Source organism: Papio anubis, chromosome 2, assembly GCF_008728515.1.
Source record: "Papio anubis isolate 15944 chromosome 2, Panubis1.0, whole genome shotgun sequence".
In the NCBI taxonomy this organism is placed as follows: Eukaryota; Metazoa; Chordata; class Mammalia; order Primates; family Cercopithecidae; genus Papio; species Papio anubis.
The window spans coordinates 91242036-91264072 of NC_044977.1; the positions used below are offsets into that span (position 1 = coordinate 91242036).

At 48.8% G+C, this 22037-nt stretch overlaps 2 protein-coding genes across 3 annotated transcripts; both read left to right on the forward strand.

Annotated features, from left to right (window-relative positions):
- RHOA (ras homolog family member A) lies at positions 1-15201 on the forward strand. 2 transcript variants are annotated; one of them, XM_031662822.1, is made up of 4 exons: positions 7-189; positions 7434-7554; positions 10458-10588; positions 13965-15201. In XM_031662822.1, exons 1-4 carry the CDS (start codon positions 34-36, stop codon positions 14136-14138), a joined length of 582 nt encoding a protein of 193 aa, XP_031518682.1. In that variant the 5' UTR covers positions 7-33; the 3' UTR covers positions 14139-15201. The 2 variants fall into 2 exon arrangements, with proteins under 2 accessions (XP_031518683.1, XP_031518682.1); XM_031662823.1 differs by lacking the exons at positions 7434-7554; positions 10458-10588 and having other exon boundaries at positions 1-189.
- A 423-nt stretch (positions 15202-15624) lies between these two features.
- Positions 15625-17125, forward strand: GPX1 (glutathione peroxidase 1). Its single transcript, XM_003894429.4, has 2 exons — positions 15625-16306; positions 16557-17125. Exons 1-2 carry the CDS (start codon positions 16067-16069, stop codon positions 16914-16916), a joined length of 600 nt encoding a protein of 199 aa, XP_003894478.4. The 5' UTR covers positions 15625-16066; the 3' UTR covers positions 16917-17125.
- Positions 17126-22037: the final 4912 nt, after the last annotated feature.

Sequence of the window (22037 nt, forward strand, 5' to 3'; positions counted from 1 at the left end):
TTGCAGGTAACATCTGTGTTTTGTGTTTCAGCAATGGCTGCCATCCGGAAGAAACTAGTGATTGTTGGTGATGGAGCCTGTGGAAAGACATGCTTGCTCATAGTCTTCAGCAAGGACCAGTTCCCAGAGGTGTATGTGCCCACAGTGTTTGAGAACTATGTGGCAGATATCGAGGTGGATGGAAAACAGGTGAGTATACTTTTCATAACAACTGATGCCATTTTCCACGTTAGAATATTTATGAAGCATGTAGAGAATTAGAGCTTTTTGCCTCTTCAGTATACTATATAACAAAAATGTTGAAAAGAATAATCCATTCTCATCCTGCCATCTTAGTCCAAATTTGTTCTTTTTTTCCTTTTTTTTTTTTTTTTAGATGGAGTCTTATTCTGTCGCCCAGGCTAGAGTGCAGTGGCTCGATCTTGGCTCACTGCAACCTCTGCCTCCCAAGTTCAAGTGATTCTCCTACCTCAGCCTCCCAAGTAGCAGGGATTACAGGCATGTGCCACCATGCTCAGCTAATTTTTTGTATTTGGTAGAGATGGGTTTCACCAGGCTGGTCTCAAACTCCTGACCTCAGGTGATCCACCCGCCTCAGCCTCCCAAAGTGCTGGGATTATAGGAGTGAGCCAGTGTGCTCAGCCTTCCTCCAGGTTTAAAGGATTCTCCTGCCTCAGCCTCCCCAATAGCTGGGATTATGGGAATGCGCCACCACGCCTGGCTGATTTTTGTATTTTTAGTAGAAATGGGGTTTCACTACATTGGCCAGGCTGGTCATGAACTCCTGACCTCAGGTGATCTGGCCGTTTTTTCATTTTTAACTGCTACTCATGCAGACTTTGTTTACATTCATATGTATTTCACATGGCATCCTTAGCTTATGTGTTGTTGGTTTTTTGTTTGTTTTGTTGTTTTGTTTTTTGAGACAGAGTCTTGCTCTGTTGCCCAGGCTGGAGTGCAGTGGTGCAGTCTCGGCTCGCTGCAACCTCCCGGGTTCAAGCAATTTCTTTTGCCTCAGGCTCCAGAGTAGAGTAGCTGGGATTACAGGCGCACGCCACCATGCCTGGCTGATATTTGTATTTTGTAAAGATGCAATTTCTCCATGTTGGCCAGGCTGGTCTCAAACTCCTGACCTCAGGTGATCCACACGCCTCAGCCTCCCAAAGTGCTGGGATTACAGGCATGAGCCACCTTGCCCAGCCATATGTGCTGTTTTCAAGTTTACATATATTTGAAGTTCAGTTCATTGCCATATAGATAGTGCTCAGATGAACCTCTTTGTATGGTTGGACTTTTTTTTTTTTTTTTGAGACGGAGTCTCGCTCTGTCGCCCAGACTGGAGTGCAGTGGCTGGATCTCAGCTCACTGCAAGCTCCGCCTCCCGGGTTTACGCCATTCTCCTGCCTCAGCCTCCCGAGTAGCTGGGACTACAGTCGCCCGCCATCTCGCCCGGCTAGTTTTTTGTATTTTTTTTAGAATAGACGGGGTTTCACCGTGTTAGCCAGGATGATCTCGATCTCCTGACCTCGTGATCCGCCCATCTCGGCCTCCCAAAGTGCTGGGATTACAGGCTTGAGCCACCGTGCCCGGCCTATGGTTGGACTTTTAAAACAATCTGTCAAAGTATTTAATCAAATGTCCAAGTGTTAGATTACTAGTTCAAGAGGTTCTTATTGTTTGTGCTCTCAAAGGATTGTACTGATATGACACCACCACCAATGTGACATTTAAACAACATTGTTGCTTATGTTTAATTTTTTTTTTTTTTTTTTTTGAGACGGAGTCTTGCTCTGTCGCCCAGGGTGGAGTGCAGTGGTGCAATCTCGGCTTACCACAACCTCTGCCTCCCGGGCTCAAGCAGTCCTCCCACCTCAGTGTCTCTCAAGTAGCTGGGACTATAGGCATGCACCACTACAGTCAGCTGATTTTTTTTTTTTGAGACGGAATTTCACTCTTGTTGCCCAGGCTGGAGTGTACAGTGACACCATCTCAGCTCACTGCAACCTTTGCCTCCCGGGTTCAAGCGAATCTCCTGCCCCAGCCTCCCGAGTAGCTGGGATTACAGGCATATGCCACCATGCCTGGGTAATTTTGTGTTTTTAGTAGAGAAGGGGTTTCTCCATGTTGGTCAGGCTGGTCTACTTCCGACCTCAGGTGATCCACCTGCCTCAGCGTCCAAAAGTGCTGGGATTACAGGCATGAGCCACTGTGCCCGGCCACTTACCTTTTAATTTTAAAAGATTTTTTTTTCTTTAATGTAAAACAGCCTGCCACAATTGTTTTATTTTATTGTCATTGATGGTGAGAAGAGTGCTTCCCCATTTCTGTCCTAAAAGCCCTCTGGCAAGACTGGAAGAAAACTCTTAGGGAATTGGAGGGGTTTTTTTTGGTTTTAATTTTATTTTTTTTTAATCATCTTCCTTTTGTTGTCTAAGTAATGCCTTACTTGGCCTCCCATACTTTTTTTTGTTCTTTTTTTGTTTGTTTGTTTTTGTTTTTAAATAGACAGGGATTTTACTTTGTCTCCCAGGCCTGGAGTACAGTGATATGATCATAGTTCACCGCAGCCTTGAACTCCTGGGCTGAAGTGATCCTTCCACCTCAGCCTCCCAAATAGCTGGCACTGTAGGTATGTGCCACCATATCTAGGTAATTTATGCTTTTAGAGATGAGGTCTTCATGTGTTGATCCAGCTGGTTTCAAACAACTGGGCTCAAGTTTTCCCACCTCAGGCCCCAAGTGGCTGGACTTAGAGGTGTAAGCCAGTGTACCCAGCTCTCCTGTACATCTTTTGAAGTGGGTCAGCTGAAAGAAAAAAAATCCCTGAAACTAGAATGAGGTGCTCTTCTCCAACATCCTCATTTTTATTGGGCATTCAGTTATATGTCTTATATGCTGCTAACACTTGATATTTTACCTTCCATTAATTCATCCCCTTTCTCCTTTCTTACTTTGTTTTTGTTTGTTTGGAGACAGAGTCTTACTCCGTCGCCCAGGCTGAGTGCAGTGGCACGATCTTGGTTTACAACAACCTCTGCCTCCCAGGTTCAAGCTATTCTCCTATCAAGCCTCCCGAGGAACTGGGGTTACAGGTGCCCGCCACCAAGCCCGGCTAATTTTTGTATTTTTAGTAGAGACGAGGTTTCGCCATGTTGGCCAGGCTGGTCTCGAACTTTTGACCTCAGGTGATCCACCCGCCGTGGCCTCCCAAAGTGCTGGCATTACACACATGAGCCACTGCGCCTGGCCACTTCTCACTTGGCTACATTACTTATTTCTTTCTGTCCCAGGGTTACCTAGCCTCCTTTTGTGGCACTGTGGGAGGAATGTGGGTTAGACCAGCTGCTCAGAACTCCAGGGTCCCTCATTGTAGGGCTTCCTGATAGTTGTTTGACCATCAATAAGCTGCCTGACCTTTGAGCCTTCCTTCTTTGTAAAACGGTTTTTATAGGTGACATCAAATTCTGTGAAGTAATGGAAAATGTTTGGAAGCACCAAAGCGTTTTCTAAGAGATGAGTACTTCCATGCTCAAAAACCTCTTTTATAGTTTGTAGTCTTATTTATTTATTTATTTATTTATTTATTTATTTATTTATTTATTGAGACGGAGTCTCTCTCTGTTGCCCAGGCTGGAGTACAGTGGTGTGATCTCTGCTCACTGCAAGCTCTGCCTCCCACCATTCTCCTTCTTCAGCCTCCCGAGTAGCTGGGACTACAGGCGCCCGCCACCACACTCGGCTAAGTTTTTGTATTTTTTTAGTAGAGATGGGGTTTCATCGTGTTAGCCAGGATGGTCTTGATCTCCAGACCTTGTGATCTGCCCACCTTGGCCTCCCAAAGTGCTGGGATTACAGATGTGAGCCACCGTGCTCGGCCTATATTTTGTAGTCTTTTTTATTCAAATACAAAGTGAGCCACAATGATTGCTCTTATGCTAATAGGACCTCTAAGATACTTTTTGGCCCAAGTATAGTTGGAAAAAATACAACAAATACTATCCTAACAGAATTTTGGGATGTACCCTGCAGATGGCAAACCAATACAAAGTGTTAGTTCAGCCTCAGTCTTCTTCATGTATGCTTGGACATAGGTGTTTTTGTGGTCCTGATAGGAATACTGGTTTTATGTGGACACAGGGACCAGTTGTGACAAACTAGGTAGAAATGTGATGACATCTTCAGGATTGGTGTCAAGTAATAGCCCTCTTATCTTAGATTGATACACCATACATAGAAAGATCCATTGGCTTGGGGAAGCAATGGTAGGTTGGCATTTTCATAGCTCATTTCTCAAAAGCCTAGTGAATGTGTATTACTGGTTGTATCCTAACATTTTCTCCAGAGAGTGGCCGTTAGTTGCTGCATGTCTGTGAGCATGAACTGGAAGAGTCTTTTCCACCTGTGGCAGTATGTATGTTTTGGAAGCAGCTCTTAGGTTCTCTTGGAAACATCATCTCTGCCTGGGCATCTTGGAACAACCAGAATCTTGCCCATAAGAAATTTAGAGATCTTGACTTAAAACCTTGAGGCATGGTCTGTGAGTATCTTGTGCTGCAAACGTTGGACATCACTGACCCTCGCAAGATAGGGGGAGGTCCTCAATTGAGGAGAGTCCCCCGGAATAAAAGTGTTTGATTAAAGAGCATATCACAGGCTACCTGCCTGCCTCAGAGCGACTCAAGAGTCCCCAAGATGGGAGAGGGTACTGTGTAGGAATATTCATTTAACAGTATGTAATAGTACAAGGCTGGACACCGTAGCTCACACCTGTAATCCCAGCACCTTGGGAGGCTGATGTGGGAGGATCACCAGAGGTCGGGAGGATCACCAGAGGTCAGGAGTTTGAGACCAGCCTGCCCAACATGGCAAAACCCCATCTCTACTAAAAATACAAAAAATTAGCTGGGTGTGCCTTAGGCTGAGGCAGGAGATTCACTTGAACCTGGGAGGCAGAGGTTGCAGTGAGCTGAGACTGCGCCACTGCACTCCAGCCTGGGCGACAAGAGCAAAACTCTGTTTAAAAAAAAAAAAAACCAAAAGCAAAACAAACAGGAAAAAAAACACAAAAAAACAGTATGCAGTAGGACAGCCTAGGGAACCATACAAGATTGTAGGTGATCATGGTACCAAGAGTAGGCCTGCTCACAATGAAAAGGCTCCTTTTGATATGAGACAGGCTCAACACCTTGGAAGCATTCTATCAGGCGCCAATAGAGGCTGAATATATGACTGAACACTGTGGGGTGGAGGGGGCTGGGAGAGTGGGATTTGCCAGGGAGTAAATGAGTTCCATTATTGTGAGGACAGACAGATTGTGATAATTGGGCATCAGTATATCTTTGTTACACATGATGGTGTGCATGACAGAAGTACAGTGGGCCTTGTGGCGGTTCTTTGTGATGATGCATCCTGGGGCAAAAGTTGGGGGGTAGAAGAACTGTCAGTTTTAGGGAAGAAATCATTTAGAAACTGAAATTTGGGCTGTGGAGGCGCTAAGAGAAGAAAGATGTGTTCCAAGTATTGGAGGGAAACCTCTTGGGCCTCAAAGGGCCTCTGTACAGAGGATGTTTAACAAAGTTTAACATGGAGTTTGGTGATAAGAAGGGGTAGCAGAGCTGCCTGCAGTGCTGGACAGTGTTGAATGGGACTTGTGTTCAGAGCCCAGGCATTAGGTTACCCTTCTACCACAGAAGGGTGAGGATGTACCCGGATGTGAAAGGAGTACTCTCTCACCTTATGTGATGCATTATTTCAGCCATTTCTTGAGTAGTAAAGGCATAGCCAAAAGGACTTTGCTGTCATCTCAGGCCTTGCCTAACACCCAGCATGGTGTCTTTTCCTGCCTACCAACTCAAAATACAGATTTGTCTCCATGGTTTCCACATTATAGCAGAAAATTTACTTAGTCTTGTATCTTCCTCTCTTGCCTGTATGCCTGGTGGAATGTTATTTAAAATTTGACTTCTTCCCTTCTGTCTGCTTTCTATCATAGTACAATGTTACTTATAATTAAACACTTTTATAAGTTACAAAGTTATTTTTGATTTGACATTTTGAATTATGCCACTTGGTTCAGTTCTAGTATCTGTTTTGTTTTTTTCCTAATTGAGACAAGGTCTCCCTGCCTAGGATGGAGTGCACAATCTCTGCTTACTACAACCTCGGCCCCCCGGGCTCAAGCAGTCCTCCCACCTCAGTCTCCCAAGTAGCTGGGACTACAGGCATGCACCACCACAGTCAGCTAATTTTTTTTTTTTTTTTTGAGACGGACTTTCGCTCCTGTTGGCCAGGCTAGAGTGCAACGGCGCAATCTCGGCTCATTGCAACCTCCGCCTCCCGGGTTCAAGCGATTCTCCTGCCTCAGCCTCCTGAGTAGCTGGGATTACAGGCATGCTTCACCATGCCCGGGTAATTTTGTATTTTTAGTAGAGATGGAGGTTCTCCATGTTGGTCAGGCTGGTCTCAAACTTCCGACCTCAGGTGATCTGCCTACCTTGGCCTCCCAAAGTGCTGGGATTACAGGTGTGAGCTACCGTGCCTGGCCCACACTCAGCTAATTTTTATTTATTTTATATTTATTTTTTTCTAGAGACAGAGGCTCGCTCTGTCGTCCAGGCTAGAGTGCTGGAGTGCAGTGGCGCGATCTCAGCTCACTGCAACCTCCGCCTCTCGAGTTCAAGCAGTTCTCCTGCCTCAGCCTCCTGAGTAGCTGGGACTACAGGCGCACGCTGCCATGCCCGGCTAATTTCTTTTGTATTTTAGTAGGGACGGGGTTTCACCGTGTTGCCCAGGCTGGTCTCAAACTCCTGAGCTCAGGCAATCAGCCTGCCTCGGCCTCCCAAAGTGCTGGGATTACAGGCGTGAGCTACTGCGCGTGGCCACACTCAGCTAATTTTTAAGGTTTTTTTGTAGAGATAGGCTCTCAGATTTTCAATTTTGAGAAATTTCAGCGTAAAATAATTTAAATATACTCTCATTTGAGCTTGATGCTCATAAAAGTAAATACTCAGCTGGGCACAGTGGCTCACGCCTGTAATCCCAGCAGTTTGGGAGGCCAAGGCGGGCAGATCACGAGGTCAGGAGAACGAGACCATCCTGGCTAACACGGTGAAACCCTGTCTCTACTAAAAATACAAAAAATTAGCCGGGCGTGGTGGCGGGTGCCTGTAGTCCCAGCTACTTAAGAGGCTGAGGTAGGAGAATGGTGTGAACCCGGGGGCGAAGCTTGCTTGAGCCAAGATCGTGCCACTGCACTCCAGCCTGGGCAACAGAGCGAGACTCCGTCTCAGAAAAAAAAGAAAAAATGTAAATACTCCTGTGTTTTACTGTTTTAGACCGTCTGCCATTTCAGTGTACTATGGTAAGTGTCACTTTTTCTAAAAGTGGGTAGGGGGATTAACCTTGCATTTTTGTGGTTGTTTTTCCCATTACAGGTAGAGTTGGCTTTGTGGGACACAGCTGGGCAGGAAGATTATGATCGCCTGAGGCCCCTCTCCTACCCAGATACCGATGTTATACTGATGTGTTTTTCCATCGACAGCCCTGATAGTTTAGGTGAGTGGCCCTGCATTTGCCTATGTAACTGGTTGGCATCTGGTTTCTGGGCATCAAGTGGCTGAAAAGCAGACATGAACTTCAGAGAAGCAATCATCAGTGGCCAGAGTCCTGGAGTTTAGGACTGTAGAGTGTGGGCCTTGGGTCCCTTTCAGGCTAGGTTTCCCATGGCTACTTTATTTAAAATGTATCCACCTAGGCAGGGCACGGTGGCTCACACCTATAATCCCTGCACTTTGGGAGGCCCAGACGGGTAGATCACCTGAGGGTCAGGAGTTCGAGAACAGCCTGGCCAACATGGCAAAACCCTGTCTTTACTAAAAGTTAAAAAAAATTAGCCAGGCATGGTGGCACACACCTATAGTCCCAGGTGCTTGGAGGCTGAGGCAGGAGAATGGTTTGAACCTTGTAGGTGGAGATTGCAGTGAACCGAGATTATGGCACTGCATTCCAGACTAAGCAACAGAGCAAGACTCCATCTCAAAAATAATATTATTATTACTAAATAATATTAAATGTTATTTAAAAATGTAACCGCCTTGTAAACTAGATGAGTAAACTAGATGAATTCCAAATACAAAGATGAATAAACTAAGGCCGGGCGCGATGGCTGATGCCTATAATCCTAGCACTTTGGGAGGCTGAGGCTGGCAGATCACTTGAGGTCAGGAGTTCTAGACCAGCCTAGGCAACATGGTAAACCCCTGTCTCTACTAAAATACAAAAACTAGCTGGGTGTGGTGGTGTGCGCCTGTAATCCCAGCTGCTCCAGGGGCTGAGGCAGGAGAATCACTTGAGCCTGGGAAGCGGAAGTGCAGTGAGCTAAGATCGGGCCACCGCACTCCAGACTATCTCCCAAAAAAAAAAAAAAAAAAAAAAAAGTATACCAGATGAGTTCCAAATGTAAAGCCATCTCTTTTGGGGAAAGACTTTTTTTCTTTTTTTTGGTTGCCCTGGCTTAGCCTTTTTCTGGAGTGTCTTAACTAACTGATAGAAGCTTGAATGTGATCATTTCATTAGCCTAAACACAGCCACATAATTCAGAAGTCAGTATTCTTTTTTTTTTTTCTTTTTTTTTTTGAGAGGGAGTCTCGCTTTGTCGCCCAGGCTGGAGGGCAGTGGCACGATCTTGGCTCACTGCAACGTCCACCTCCCTGGTTCAAGGAATTCCCCTGCCTCAGCCTCCCAGTAGCTGGGATTACAGGAACGCACCACCATGCGCGGTTAGTTTTTTTGTTTTGTTTTGTTTTGTTTGAGACGGAGTTTCGCTCTTGTTGCTCAGGCTGGAGTGCAATGGCACGATCTCGGCTCACCACAACCTCTGCCTCCCAGGTTCAAGCGATTCTCCAGCCTCAGCCTCCTGAGTAGCTGGGATTGTAGGCATGCAAGACACCAAGTCCGGTTAATTCTGTATTTTTAGAAGAGATGGGGTTTCTCCATGTTGGTCATGCTGGTCTCCAACTCCTGACCTCAAGTGGTCCGCCTGCCCTGGCCTCCCAAAGTGCTGGGATTACAGGCGTGAGGCACCACACCCAGCAATTTTTTTGTATTTTTAATAGAGATGGGGTTTCACCATGTTGGCCAGACTGGTCTCGAACTCCTGACCTCAGGCAATCTGCCCGCCTGAGAGTAAACTCAGTATTTGTATGTTTTTGTGGAGATGGGGTTCTTGATTTTTTTGAGACAGAGTCTCACTCTGTTGCCCAGGCTGTAGTGAGTATAGTGGCAAGATCTTGACTCACCACAACCTCCACCTCCTGGGTTCAAATGATTCTCCTGCCTCAGCCTCCCGAGTAACTGAGACTACAGGTGCGTGCCACCGCGCCTGGCTAATTTTTGTAGTTTTAGTAGAGATGAGGTTTCGCCATGTTGGCCAGGCTGATCTCGAACTCCTGACCTCTGGTGATCCACCCACCTCAGCCTCCCAAAGTGCTGGGCTTACAGACGTGAGCCACTGTGCCGGCCGGAGATGGGGTTTAGCCATGTTGCACAGGCTGTTCTTGAGCTCCTAGGCCCAAGCTGTCTACTTGCCTTAGCCTCTCAAAAGTGCTGGGATTACAAGTGCGAGTCACCACACCCAGCCTCGTTTGGTTATTTTCAAAAGTCATTCTTTTTTTTTTTGAGATGGAGTCTTGCTCTGCCACCCAGTAGTGCAGTGGCGCGATCTCGGCTCACTGCAAACTCTGCCTCCCGGGTTCACGGCATTCTCCTGCCTCAGCAGGTGGGGACTACAGGCACCCACCACCACGCCCAGCTAATTTTTTGTATTTTTAGTAGACATGGGGTTTCACCGTGTTAGCCAGGATGGTCTTGATCTCCTGACCTCGTGATCTGCCTGCCTCGGCGTCCCAAAGTGCTGGGATTGCAGGTGTGAGCCACTGCGCCTGGCCAAAAGTCACTCTTGAGCCATTTGAAATACCAGTAAACCCATAGGGTAGAAGTTAATGCTGAGAGTCCATGAACAAGTTAGAAAAGGAGCATATAGACCCTGGGTCAGCTGCCGCCCTAGAATGGGCACCCCTTCTGTAAGCTATGTCAGAATCATCTACCAGCAGTAACGGATGTCCTGTAAAGTGCCTGCCTTTGTGGGGCAGGAAGTACCCCCGTGAAGCTACCTTGTGTTGTGGATCTTTTGCTCCTCCAGAGCCCTTCCTTGGGCCCCACCTACAGGAGATGCTCAGCACCATTCTTGGCTATACTGAGAAAAAGCTGGTGGTTCTCTGTTTAAAGGAAAGGGATTATATGTGCCCTTTTTTATGGTTTTGAAACTAGTGGGTTTCATTAAATGTCTAGCATTCTTCTGAAGCCACAAAGAAAGTGTCTCTGAATTTCACTGAGGTTCTTGGAAAGTCTTCAAGATAGAATTGTATGTATCCCCAAATTCTCTACATTTTTTTTTTCAGAAAACATCCCAGAAAAGTGGACCCCGGAAGTCAAGCATTTCTGTCCCAACGTGCCCATCATCTTGGTTGGGAATAAGAAGGATCTTCGGAATGATGAGCACACAAGGCGGGAGCTAGCCAAGATGAAGCAGGCATGATCTGGGGCAGGACTGTCTTGTAGTATTCTTGAACTGTGGCCCCAAGGTTGGAGGTTTGGGGAGCCCAGCAGAAACCTTCACAGGCCAGGTTGTTTTAGAGGCTCAGAAGTCCCTCTCTGGCCCTCTGACCCTCATTGATTGGAATCTTCACAGAAGATCCCTAAAATAGTTCACTAGTTCTGTGAGATGGAATGTTTTTTATGAAGTAGTGCTATGCCCATAAGGACTCCTGGCCTGAGAATGAACCATTTCATCAGTAGCAAGTAGTCAGTGGCTTTAGATGTAGGAACTTTCTTTTTTTTGATATGGAGTCTCATTCTGTCACCCAGGCTGGAGTGCACTGATGCAATCTCAGCTCACTGCAACCTCCGCCTCTGGGGTTCAAGCGATTCTTCTGCCTCAGACTCCCGAGTAGCTGGGACTTACAGGCGCCCTCCACCATGCCTGGCTAGTTTTTTTGTTTGTTTGTTTGTTTGTTTGTTTGTTTTAAGTAGAGATGGGGTTTCACCATGTTGGCCAGGCTGGTCTTGAACTCCTGACTTCAAGTGATCTGCCTGTTTTTGCCTTCCAAAGTGCAGGGATTACATGTGTGAGCCACTGTGCCTGGCGTCTGTTAGACCCTTAATTTTTATTCTTTGAGACACAGTTTTGCTTTTGTTGCCCAGGCTGGAGTGCGGTGGTGCTATCTCGGCTCATTGCAACCTCTGCCTCCCAGGTTTAAGCAATTCTTCTGCCTCAGCCTCCCGAAAAGCTGGGATTATAGGCATGTGCCACCATACCTGGCTAATTTTTGTATTTTTAGTAGAGATGAGTTTTCTCCATGTTGGTCAGGCTGGTCTCAAACTCCCAACCTCAGGTGATCCACCCGCCTTGACCTCCCAAAGTACTGGGATTACAGGCGTGAGCCACCACGCCTGGCCCTGTTAGACTCTTGATTGCCTTCCCCAGCTATTACTTTGGTACATGTGAGGCCAAAGATAAATTAGTGGCAACTGAAAGATAAGGAAATCATGAAGGCTGGGAGTCCAGATAGAAAGCCCTAATGCCTTCCCGCTCTACCACTCCCAATGCCTTTTTTAAAGTGATGATGGATATGGCATCTTGGCCTCTCAGAAACCAGCTGACGTAATGGCAGGGCTTCCTCACTGGAGAGGCACTGAGATCTTCAACCTAAGTTCTCTTACTCAGGTTTCTTTGTCTGAATGTCAAGGGTAGGCTGTATTTCCTTCAGAGCATTTAGTCCTGGATTGGTAGCTTAAGTAATTTTGCCCTTGATTGACTCCTTAACCTTCCAGGCCTCCTCTGACCTCTTCCCTCTTTCTACTTCCCAGTGTATACCATGTTTTGTTTTGTTTTGTTTTTTTTAAGACGGAGTCTCGCTCTGTCGCCCAGGCTGGACTGCAGTGGCCGGATCTCAGCTCACTGCAAGCTCTGCCTCCCGGGTTTACGCCATTCTCCTGCCTCAGCCTCCCGAGTAGCTGGGACTACAGGCGCCCACCACCTCGCCCGGCTAGATTTTTGTATTTTTTAGTAGAGACGGGGTTTCACCGTGTTAGCCAGGATGGTCTCGATCTCCTGACCTCGTGATCCGCCCCTCTCGGCCTCCCAAAGTGCTGGGATTACAGGCTTGAGCCACCGCGCCCGGCCTATACCATGTTTATTAGAGATTTTATGTTTGGTAGGGGGTAGTTACCATATGTCAGTTTTAAAATTTCATAAATTTAGCTTTTTTTCTTTTCTTTTTTTTTTTTTTTTTTTGAGGAGTCTCAGTCTGTTGCCAGGCTAGAGTGCTGTGGCACGATCTTGGCTCACCACAACCTCCGCCTCCCAGGTTCAAGCAATTCCCTTGCCTCAGCCTCCTGAGTAGCTGGGATTACAGGTGCCCGCCACCATGCCTGGCTAATTTTTTACATTTTAGTAAAGAGGTGTTTCACCATGTTGGCCAGGATGGTCTTGATCTCCTGACCTCGTGATCTGCCCAGCTCAGCCTCCCAAAGTGCTGGGATTACAGGCGTGAGCCACCGCACATAGCCAAGTTTAACAGCTTTTAAAAGTCTTTTTTTTTTTGGCCGGGCGCAGTGGCTCACGCCTGTAATCCCAGCACTTTGGGAGGTCAAGCCGGGTGGATCACCTGAGGTCGGGAGTTTGAGACCAACCTGGTCAACATGGTGAAACCCCTTCTCTACTAAAAATACAAAAATTAGCCGGGTGTGGTGGCAGGTGCCTGTAATCCCAGCTACTCGGGAGGCTGAGGCAGGAGAATTGCTTGAACCCAGGAGGCAGAAATTGCAGTGAGCTGAGATCGTACCCTTGCACTCCAGCCTGGGGGCAAGAGTGAGACTTCATCTCAAAAAAAAAAGAAAAAAAAAGTCTTTTTTTTGGTCGGGTGCGGTGGCTCATGCCTGTATTCCCAGCACTTTGGGAGGCTGAGGCGGGCGGATCACAAGGTCAGGAGGTCCAGACCATCCTGGCGAACACGGTGAAACCCTGTTTCTACTAAAAATACAAAAAATTAGCTGGGTGTGGTGGCGGGCGCCTGTAGTCCCAGCTACTCAGGAGGCTGAGGCAGGAGAATGGCGTGAACCCGGGAGGCAGAGGTTGCAGTGAGCCGAGATTGCACCACTGTACTCCAGCCTGGGCGACAGAGCCAGACTTTGTCTCAAAAAAAAAAAAAAGTCTTTTTTTAAGACTGGGCACAGTGGCTCATGCCTGTAATCCCAGCTGTTTGGGAGGCCGGGGTGGGCAGATCACGTGGTCAGGAGTTCGAGACCAGCCTGGCCAAACTGGTGAAACCCCATCTCTACTAAAAAATTAGCTGGGCGTGGTGGTGGGCACCTGTAGTCCCAGCCACTCAGGAGGCTGAGGCAGGAGAATCGCTTGAACCCAGGAGATGGAGGTTGCAGTGAGCTGAGATCATACCATTGCAGTCCAGCCTGGGCGACTGACAAGAGTAAAACTGGGCCGGGCGCGGTGGCTCAAGCCTGTAATCCCAGCACTTTGGGAGGCCGAGATGGGCGGATCACGAGGTCAGGAGATCAAGACCATCTTGGCTAACACGGTGAAACCCTGTCTCTACTAAAAAATACAAACAACTAGCCGGGCGAGGCGGCGGGCGCCTGTAGTCCCAGCTACTCAGGAGGCTGAGGCAGGAGAATGGCATAAACCCGGGAGGCGGAGCTTGCAGTGAGCCGAGATCTGGCCACTGCACTCCAGCCTGGGTAACACACCAAGACTCCGTCTCAAAAAAAAAAAAGAGTAAAACTGTTGCAAAACAAGAAAAAAAAAGTCTTTAAGCTGAATTTGAATACTCTTTACTTACTATGTGTATGCCACACTGTTAGCTAAAAGGACTGTTTTTTCTTTTTGCTAGGAGCCGGTGAAACCTGAAGAAGGCAGAGATATGGCAAACAGGATTGGTGCTTTTGGGTACATGGAGTGTTCAGCAAAGACCAAAGATGGAGTGAGAGAGGTTTTTGAAATGGCTACGAGAGCTGCTCTGCAAGCTAGACGTGGGAAGAAAAAATCTGGGTGCCTTGTCTTGTGAAACCTTGCTGCAAGCACAGCCCTTATGCGGTTAATTTTGAAGTGCTGTTTATTAATCTTAGTGTATGATTACTGGCCTTTTTCATTTATCTATAATTTACCTAAGATTACAAATCAGAAGTCATCTTGCTACCAGTATTTAGAAGCCAACTATGATTATTAATGATGTCCAACCCGTCTGGCCCACCAGGGTCCTTTTGACACTGCTCTAACAGCCCTCCTCTGCACTCCCACCTGACACACCAGGCGCTAATTCAAGGAATTTCTTAACTTCTTGCTTCTTTCTAGAAAGAGAAACAGTTGGTAACTTTTGTGAATTAGGCTGTAACTACTTTATAACTAACATGTCCTGCCTATTATCTGTCAGCTGCAAGGTACTCTGGTGAGTCACCACTTCAGGGCTTTACGCATTAACAGATTTTGTTGGCATAGCTCTGGGGTGGGCAGTTTTTTGAAAATGGGCTCAACCAGAAAAGCCCAAGTTCATGCAGCTGTGGCAGAGTTACAGTTCTGTGGTTTCATGTTAGTTACCTTATAGTTACTGTGTAATTAGTGCCACTTAATGTATGTTACCAAAAATAAATATATCTACCCCAGACTAGATGTAGTATTTTTTGTATAATTGGATTTCCTAATACTGATATTTGTCATCCCCAAAGAAAGTGTATTGGTTTTTTAAAAAAGAAAGTGTATTTGGAAATAAAGTCAGATGGAAAATTCATTTTTAAATTCCCGTTTTGTCACTTTTTCTGATAAAAGATGGCCATATTACCCCTTTTCGGCCCCATGTATCTCAGTACCCCTATCTGGAGCTGGGCTAAGTAGGAATTGGTTTCACGCCTGAGGCAATTAGACACTTTGGAAGGTGGCATAACCTGTCTCACCTGGACTTCAGCATCTGGCTCTAATTCACAGTGCTCTTCTCACTGTATCCAGGTTCCCTCCCAAAGGAGCCACCAGTTCTCATTGTGGCACTCAGTCTCTCTTCTCTCCAGCTGACTAAACTTTTTTTCTGTACCAGTTAATTTTTCCAACTACTAATAGAATAAAGGCAGTTTTCTAAACTTCCTGTATCCTGTTGTTTGTGTTGCTCTCTCCAGGGCTGGGGGCAGGAGGATGCAAGGACTTCCTGGCCTAGCTCACCCTGGAGAGGTTTGTTCAGGGTGCAAAAGACGAGGTTGTGCCCCACCTCCCACCCACCCAGCAGCTAATCTGGTCCCTCCCAATAACATGGAAATGATTACCCTGTACCGCATTCTAGTTCAGATTTGGGGGGAGGGTGAATGCAGCCTACTGAGGAGGCCAGAGAGGGAGGACTCAGGCCGCGTTTCCTTGGCCCTGACGAGCTCTTGGGCTCCACTTCAGGAAGCTGGGGCAGAGCTTCCAGGACTCTGCCCTGTTAGAAGGCCCGCACAAGGGCGGTGCCGCTTTGGAGACAGGGAGGAGGGAGACCGGAAGCCCATATCCCTCTGGCTGTCCCCTGCACTGCCGGTAACATGGCACAGGAGAGGAGGGTTGTTTGCGCACCGGCAGCTGCTGCCGCCGCCCACCAGCCTTCTATGCCGAACCCCACATCCTAATTGAGGAGCCTTTGAGAAAGAAAACGGAGCCCTCGAGGGCCCCAGCCCTCGGAAGGGTAACCTGGACCGCTGCCGCCTGGTTGCGTGGGCCAGACAACACATGCCCGCGGCTCCTCCCGGCCTGGGCGGAGCCCACGTCCGGCTCGGGCGCACCCTTCAGCCTTTTCCCGACTGAAGGAGGGGCCGAGCCCTCCGGATAGGGCGGGGGCCGGATGAGGCGGGACCCTCGGGTCCAAAAAACTGCCTGCGCCACGTGAGCTGCCGCCGACCAGTTAAAAGGAGGCGCCTCCTGGCCTCTTCTCACCGTGCTTGTTCGGGACGCTCTCGTACCTGCTCGGACAGTTGCGCCATGTGTGCTGCTCGGCTAGCGGCGGCGGCGGCGGTGTACGCCTTCTCGGCGCGCCCGCTGGCCGGCGGGGAGCCTGTGAGCCTGGGCTCCCTAAGGGGCAAGGTGCTACTTATCGAGAATGTGGCGTCCCTCTGAGGCACCACGGTCCGGGACTACACCCAGATGAACGAGCTGCAGCGGCGCCTTGGGCCCCGGGGCCTGGTGGTGCTCGGCTTCCCGTGCAACCAGTTTGGGCATCAGGTGCGCCGGGCGGGGCGTGGTGGCTGGGGGTGCCGGCGGGGTGCTGGGGGGTGCCATAGGCTCTATGCGCAGAGAGTCTGGCTACCCTCTCGCTTCCCGTGTGCTCGTAGCTGCTGGAATTCTTGTCCGCCCTGGGATTGCGCATGGAGGGCAAAATCCCGGTGACTCATAGAAAAACTCCCTTGTTAGTGGTTAGAACATTTCCCTCCCCCTCTTGACCCCGGGTCCCAGCTGCCCTTCTCTCCCGTAGGAGAACGCCAAGAACGAAGAGATTCTGAATTCTCTCAAGTACGTCCGACCTGGTGGTGGGTTCGAGCCCAACTTCATGCTCTTCGAGAAGTGCGAGGTGAACGGTGCAGGGGCGCACCCTCTCTTCGCCTTCCTGCGGGAGGCCCTGCCAGCCCCCAGCGACGATGCCACTGCGCTCATGACCGATCCCAAGCTCATCACCTGGTCTCCGGTGTGCCGCAACGATGTTGCCTGGAACTTCGAGAAGTTCCTGGTGGGCCCTGACGGTGTGCCCGTACGCAGGTACAGCCGCCGCTTCCAGACCATTGACATCGAGCCTGACATCGAAGCCCTCCTGTCTCAAGGTCCCAGCAGTGCCTAGGGCCCCTTTCCTACCCCAGCTGCTTGGCAGTTGCAGCGCTGCTCTCTGGGGGGTTTTCATCTATGAGGGTGTTTCCTCTAAACCTACAAGGAGGAACACCTGATAATACAGAAAATACCCCCTCGAGATGGGCGCTCGTCCTGTCCATCCCGGTCTCTGCCAGACCAAGGCGAGTTTCCCCACTAATAAAGTGCCAGTTGTCAGCAGAACTGTGTGTATGTCCTGTGTCATTTGGGGGATACTTTTTCTAATCTCATTGTCATAGTGGTGGGAACTTAACCCTCCTGCCCTTATCCTAGCCAAGTCTGAACTTTCTGTCCTTTTGTCTGCAGTGTGTAGGGTCCACTATTTCTTTTGTGGGAAGTCTGGCTCTTGGCCTGAATTTCTGCCTTCACCAGAACATGCAAAGGGCCATCCCAAGACCCAGTTAAAACAAAGTCCATACTTAAAAAAGAAGACACAAGGCAAGGGTTGACTGCCTAACTCTAACAGACTTACGACTACTTGCTGCCCACTGAAATGACTGTCACGAAATAACATGAGCCCCCACTCACATTTGGAGTCTATGGCCTCTCCAATTGTTAGGCTCACAGAAGCGCATTTTACACAGTTGGAAGCTCATGCAATGTTATAAATTCTGTTACTTGGCTAGATTTTTCCATGTTGCTACCAAGTGCTTGTATCTGCTGTGATGCTGATCTTACAAGTTTCTGCCTCATGTATTTAAGAGTGAGAAAACTACAATTTAACTGGCCCTTCTGACTATGCCCTGCCCAACACTTACATGCAATCTCACATTCAGGCCCAGGATAAGGGCTTGTCTTTGAAGCCAGCTGCTGCTTTTCAGGCACCACTCAGGTCCAGCTTCTCCATCTGTTGACCCTGCTGCCAATCTTTCAAGACGGATTTGAAGCCATTTCCTAACGCAGTGCGGGGGACTGCAGGGCCTGGGTGTAGCTTCTGCTTGTGCAAACAGGTGCCCAGAGACATGGCAGTGCTGCTCTGAAGTCCCAGCATTTGTGTTCAAATTGGTGACTCAAGGCCTTTTCCTCTTGCTCTAAGCAGTGATCTTTGCTGCTGCTCTCCCCCTTTGTCTGCCCTTAGGTCACTAAGGATTGTAGGGCCTTCTGGACCTGCTCTGGCTCCATCCTCAGAACTAAACAGGCCCACCTCCCTCTGCTTCTCTCCACCCCAGCCTTTGAGTCCCCCTTGAGGTGACCCAGGCAGAACTATCAGCTTCCCCTTTGGACCTCACTCTACCTGTGTTGTTCCTTGGAACTCTCAGGAGTCTCATGCTCTGTTGCCCAGGCTGGGGTGCAGTGGCATGATCTCAGCTTACTGCAGCCTCCACCTCCCAAGTTCAAGCAATTCTGCCTCAGCCACCCCAGTGGCTGGGATTACAGGTGCCTGCCACCATGCCTAGCTACTTTTTATATTTTTAGAAGAGACAGAGTTTCGCCATGTTGACCAGGCTGGTCTCGAACTCCTGACCTCAGGTGATCTGCCCGCCTAGGCCTCCCAAAGTGCTGGGATTACAGGCGTGAGCCACTGAGCCCTGCCAGAGTGGAATGTTTTTATATTAGTAGACCAATATTTGTGATGAATATCATATGCCGGGCCCTCGGGGACCTGAGATGGCCAGCCCCAGTACTCCTCTTAGACTGTTAACCTCTGAGGAAGAAGATTAGTCATTCACAAATGCAATCAAGACTCCTGAGTGGCCAGTCACGGTGGCTCATGCCTATGATCCCAGCACTTTATAATCCCAAGTAATCCGAGGTGGGCAAATCACTTGAGGCTAGGAGTTGGAGACCAGCCTGACCAAAATATGGTGAAACTCCCGTCTCTACTAAAAATACAAAAATTAGCCAGGTGTGGTGTCGGGCGCCTGTAATCCCAGCTACTTGGGTGGCTGAGGCAGGGAGAATTGCCTGAACCTTGGAGGCAGAGGTTGCAGTGAGCCGAGATCACACCATTGCACTTCAGCCTGGGCAACAGAGCGAGACTCTTTTTCAAAAACAAAACAAAACTCCACTCAAATGGAACCAAGGCTTTTTGACATTTGTAGACTTCAAATCTGACTCCTGGAATGGAGAGTAGCAACCTGTAAATCTGGGTAGAACCAGATTACCTGTGACCCCTAATGTCCTACATGTCTCTTCCCCAAAAGCACTTTGCTCCCTTATTCTTTCATAATCCAGTCCTGTGCCATGTGCTCTGCCAAGTGCCTGAAGAAGTCAGAAGGACAGTATATAATTATCAAAAAAGCATGTTTTGTGCTTTGAGAATAGGAAAAAAAGACAAAAAAATTGTGTACCTTACACTGGTTTAAAAAAAAAAAAAAAGAATAAGAGGACCAGGCCCAGTAGGGAGGATCATGCACACCTCCTGGAAAAAGTGACAGTGAGGCCACGTGCAGTGGCTCACACCTGTGATCACAGCACTTTGGGAGGTCGAGGTGGGTGGACGGTTTGATGGCTTGAGGTCAGGAGTTCAAGTCGAGCCTGGCCAACATGGTGAAACCACGTCTCTATTAAAAATATGAAAATTAGGCTGGGTGCGGTGGCTCACTCCTGTAATCCCAGCACTTTGGGAGGTCGAGGCAGGCAGATCACGAGGTCAGGAGATCGAGACCATCCTGGCTAACACGGTGAAACCCCGTCTCTACTAAAAATACAAAAAATTAGCTGGGCGTGGTGGCAGACACCTGTAGTTCCAGCTACTCGAGAGGCTGAGTCAGGAGAATGGTGTGAAACCGGGAGGCAGAGCTTGCAGTGAGCCGAGATTGTGCCACTGTACTCCAGCCTGGGCAACAAAGCAAGACTCCCTCTCAAAAAAAAAAAAAAAAAAGTGGCTGGGCATGGTAGCTCACGCCTGTAATTCCAGCACTTTGGGAGGCCTAGGTGGGCAGATCACAAAGTCAGGAGATCGAGAGCATCGTGGCTAACACAGTGAAACCCCATCTCCACTAAAAATACAAAAAATTAGCTGGGAGTGGTGGCGGGTGCCTGTAGTCCCAGCTACTCAGGAGGCTGAGGCAGGAGAATGGTGTGAACCTGGGAGGTGCAGATTGCAGTGAGCTGGAGCTTGTAGTGAGCCAAGATTGTGCCACTGCACTCCAGCCTGGGCAACAGAGCGAGACTCCCTCTCAGAAAAAAAAAAAAAAAAAAAGGCCGGGCGCCGGGTGGCTCAAGCCCAATCCCAGCACTTTGGGAGGCCGAGACGGGTGGATCACGAGGTCAGGAGATCGAGACCATGCTGGCTAACACGGTGAAACCCCATCTCTACTAAAAATACAAAAAAAATTAGCCAGGCGAGGTGGCGGGCGCCTGTAGTCCCAGCTACTCAGGAGGCTGAGGCAGGAGAATGGCGTGAACCGGGGAGGCGGAGCTTGCAGTGAGCTGAGATTCGGCCACTGCACTCCAGCCTGGGCAACAGAGCGAGACTCCATCTCAAAAAAAAAAAAAAAAAAGGCAGTTGGTTACCGAATAAGCTGATAGCGGGTGGGCAGGCAGGGAGTATAGTGTGTGAGGTCCTGAGATGGGAAGGTGGCATTATTGACTGAGTTGGCAACAGGAGGAACAGGTTTTGGGGGTAGGTGGATGTTTTCAGATTCAGATGTATTGCATTAGACATCCAGACAGAGGTATCTGGAGCAGGCAGTTACATGAGGCACAGAAGAAGAGAATGTTTAAAGGCAATGGTCTAGCCACGGGAGCAGTAGCCACTGGAGAGGATGAGGTCACTTGGGGTAAGTGTCATGAAAAAGATTAGGGGACCTGGGCCTGAGGTGTATAGATGCACAATCCTTCCAGATTAGATGGCAGAGAGAAATAGCTGGGGAGGAACAAGGTTGGAGCAAGGAGCCAAGGGAAGGGACAGTTCCTAAAGAATAGTTAAGGCTGGGCACGGTGGCTCAAGACTGTAATCCCAGCACTTTGGGAGGCCGAGACGGGTGGATCACGAGATCAGGAGATCAAGACCATCCTGGCTAACACGGTGAAACCCCGTCTCTACTAAAAAATACAAAAAACTAGCCGGGCGAGGTCGCAGGCTCCTGTAGTCCCAGCTACTCGGGAGGCTGAGGCAGGAGAATGGCGTGAACCCAGAAGGCGGAGCTTGCAGTGAGCTGAGATCCGGCCACTGCAGTCCAGCCTGGGGGACAGAGCGAGGCTCCGTCTCAAAAAAAAAATAGTTGGAACCCATGCTTCTGGACCGCCTGCAGTCTCAGGGGGCAGCTGGAACCAAAGCTAGAAAGCCATGTGTCTAGGAGGTACCAGGTCCTATTCTAGGAGATGAATATACAGTGCCCAGGAGTCACCCAGGTACTTGTGAAAATATATGTTCCACGGCCCACCTCCAGAGATGCTGAAGTGGAAAGTCTAGGGACCTAAGGTCCTACTCAGTGTTCTACCAGCTGGACCTGTGAGAAGAGACATCCCACTTCAACTCTCCCCTTTCCCATACAGGGTCAGTGTGGCCTATGCCACACTCTCAGGTTAGGCTACAGGATGGGCACTCAGAACTTTCCAACAGCCTCTAACTTCTTCTCTCCAGGATGCTTGGTGATTCACCCCTCCTTGCCCCGTGCTACCCCGACCCCCTCAGTTTATGCCTTGGGCTACCAGTGAAGGGAACTTTTTTGGTTTCCCCTGAAATTACTCAGCTTAAATAAAGGGAACTTCTGAACTCCCAGTATGCCTGATCCTGGCTGGGGAACATTCTTCCTCAGACTTTAAGCTGTATGCCTCCTCTCTCAACTAGAAGTCGTTTCTTTTTTTTTTTTTTTGAGAGGGAGTCTCGCTCTGTTGCCCAGGTTGGAATACGGTGGCGCAATCTCAGCTCACTCCAACCTCTGTCTCCCAGGTTCAAGAGATTCTCCTGCCTCAGCCTCCTGAGTACCTGGGACTACAGGCGCCCGCCACAACACCCAGCTAATTTTTTTTGTATTTTTAGTAGAGGCAGGGTTTTACCATGTTGGCCAGGCTGGTCTTGAACTCCTGATTTCAAATGATCCACCCACCTGGGCCTCCAAAAGTGCTGGGATTACAGGCGTGAGCAACCGTCCCTGGCCAGTCCTTTCTAACTCTCTCTTCTCCAGGAAGTTTCAGAGTAAAGCCA

Excerpts from the sequence above, each read along its gene's own strand:
- RHOA (XM_031662822.1), top strand. The coding sequence starts at position 34 with ATGGCTGCCATCCGGAAGAAACTAGTGATTGTTGGTGATGGAGCCTGT. Across the intron at positions 190-7,433 it reads TCGAGGTGGATGGAAAACAG|GTAGAGTTGGCTTTGTGGGA; the intron begins GTGAGTATACTT and ends TTCCCATTACAG. Across the intron at positions 7,555-10,457 it reads CGACAGCCCTGATAGTTTAG|AAAACATCCCAGAAAAGTGG; the intron begins GTGAGTGGCCCT and ends TTTTTTTTTCAG.